This window comes from Arachis ipaensis, chromosome B03 (genome assembly GCF_000816755.2).
Source record: "Arachis ipaensis cultivar K30076 chromosome B03, Araip1.1, whole genome shotgun sequence".
NCBI classification, from domain to species: Eukaryota; Viridiplantae; Streptophyta; class Magnoliopsida; order Fabales; family Fabaceae; genus Arachis; species Arachis ipaensis.
This window is the reverse complement of record NC_029787.2, coordinates 17080219-17082298: the sequence shown is the minus strand read 5'-3', so window position 1 is coordinate 17082298 and position 2080 is coordinate 17080219. Positions and strand designations below refer to the sequence as shown.

General features: G+C 35.3%; 1 protein-coding gene across 5 annotated transcripts; it reads right to left on the bottom strand.

Annotated features, from left to right (window-relative positions):
* LOC107629973 lies at positions 709-2008 on the bottom strand. 5 transcript variants are annotated; one of them, XM_016332948.2, is made up of 3 exons: positions 1859-2004; positions 1532-1632; positions 709-1248 (listed from the first exon to the last, which is right to left on the bottom strand). In XM_016332948.2, the coding sequence occupies exon 3, from the start codon at positions 1231-1233 to the stop codon at positions 937-939; it is 297 nt and encodes a 98-aa protein (XP_016188434.1). In that variant the 5' UTR covers positions 1234-1248; positions 1532-1632; positions 1859-2004; the 3' UTR covers positions 709-936. The 5 variants fall into 5 exon arrangements, with proteins under 5 accessions (XP_016188434.1, XP_016188437.1, XP_016188435.1 ...); XM_016332951.2 differs by having other exon boundaries at positions 1559-1632; XM_016332949.2 differs by having other exon boundaries at positions 1532-1663; positions 1859-2001.

The window sequence follows — 2080 nt, the reverse complement described above, 5'->3', positions numbered from 1 at the left end:
AAAACAAGAGCAGAGGAAATGGCTAACTGAGTTTTTTCCAGTGATCTAGAACATCTGGTGGGAACGGAACGATAGAATTTTCAAGAATAAAGAAGCAGGTGTTGAGAAAAAACAACACAAGACGGTTTTGAGATACCAAGAATGGACGTCCAGTGATCCATGTGGGTGTTGATGGCATTAGTGGGGATGCCAAGGGAATTGATAACTCTTGTGTAGATAGACTTCTTTTATTTTCTGGTTTTGTATGATCCACTTTATTGTGTTGAGTTTCCTTTGTTTAAAAAAAAAATATTGGTGAAATTAAGCATTATTTTGATAAATTATAATATATTGATATTTTATTGATATTAAGGTATAAATTATTTTTTTAAATGCTTTTAATGTTTTTAAATTATATAAATTATTAATTATCTCTATATGACATTATAACTCAACGAAATGTCATTGTTTCACAGTTACACATATTTCTGTTTTTATAATTATCTATATATGACATGAGAATTGGGTTGTATTTCACATAGATCACTACATATCAACTCCTATAAATCATTAACCAAATTATTAATATATCTTTATTTTTCTTAATTTTAATTTTGTAGCATTGTTGGAGGGTATAATCCACTAGTCAAGAAGAAAGCCACACCAAACGGTATTAATCCTATAAAAATTCGTTTACTAAGCATTCCAACATAACATAGAGTCATAGAGTGAAACTCGTCAACACCCTACATTTATAAACAAATATACCCGGATTGTTCTAAAATTACAGCCACACCATATAATCAATATTGAATAAAAATTCAGTATAGTTTATGAAAGAACAATGACATTTAAAAAGAAAAAACTATCCAAGATATATAATGTTCAATAATAAAGCATGAGTTTGAGACCACACTTTGAGCGCTTTTTTTGTGAACAGAATGAGTCATCATGATTTCACTTGGAAGTCCTCTTCTGGTACTGGTTCTTGACCCACTTGAGGCCAGCAGAGGTGCCACTCTTCACCTTCATGGCACTCACCACGGCAGCCGCCTTGGCCTTGTCAGCTCCGACCAACGCGGCTGCCTTGGCCTTGTCCATCCCGGCCGATGCTACCGCCTTCGCATCCGCCATCTTCTTGCTGCTCCCACTCTTGTCCATCTTCTCATTATGGTGATCATCACCATAGTCATCACTCCCAAATCCACCACTTCCCCATTGGTCAGACCAACTTGGTGCCTTGTTGCTCCCCATAATCAATTCCAAGTTCTGTAATTTTGATTTGATTCCAAACATTAACCCTAGTTAAGAGCCACTCCAATAACATAATATACAACAATAAATAATCAACAATAATATAACATGAAATTCTACGGTCAGCGCCCAATTATGCAACAATAAGTAACCAATCAAATATAATATATGATTATGACTAATTGAAAAAGAGATTAGTTAAATGAAGATACAGAAGACAAGAGGGGACAAAAAGAAAATTACAATCAAATCAAATCAAATCCAGTCCAATCAACCAACGATGAAGTCAGAGATATACCTAATAGTGTGGACTGTGACAGCTTACCAATAAAAAATTTCAACGCCAAAAAAAAGCGAGGACGAGTGAAAGAATCCGAGTAACGAATCTCAAATCTGAATCTGTGAGGTGGATTTCATATAATCACGAGCTCTGTTAATGATCAATTCAAAGAGTTTTGTTTGGAGGAAAATTCAATAGAGATCGAGAGAAGAAGAATTTGATAGAGAAAGGGAACGAAGCTTGTTAATGGAAGAGAATAGTTATTGAGGAAGCAAGGATAAACCAGAGAAGCAACGTATCACTCAAGAACAGAGAGAGATCCAGAGAGAGAGAGAGAGAGAGTACCTTTGGAGAGAGAAGAGAAGAACGTTAGCGTGGTGGGGTCGAAGCCTTTTCAAGAAATAGTTGGGGGTGATGATGGAAGCGAATGGGAAAATTGGAATGAATACGGAATTAGAATGAATCACAAGCAAACCAAAAAGCAAACCACTTTTCTTTCTTTTTATTTTGATTCGGAGATGCTCCACCCACGTCCGTCTTTTACGTAATTAATATAGTAGATAATTA

Excerpts from the sequence above, each read along its gene's own strand:
- LOC107629973 (XM_016332953.2), bottom strand. The coding sequence starts at position 1,233 with ATGGGGAGCAACAAGGCACCAAGTTGGTCTGACCAATGGGGAAGTGGT.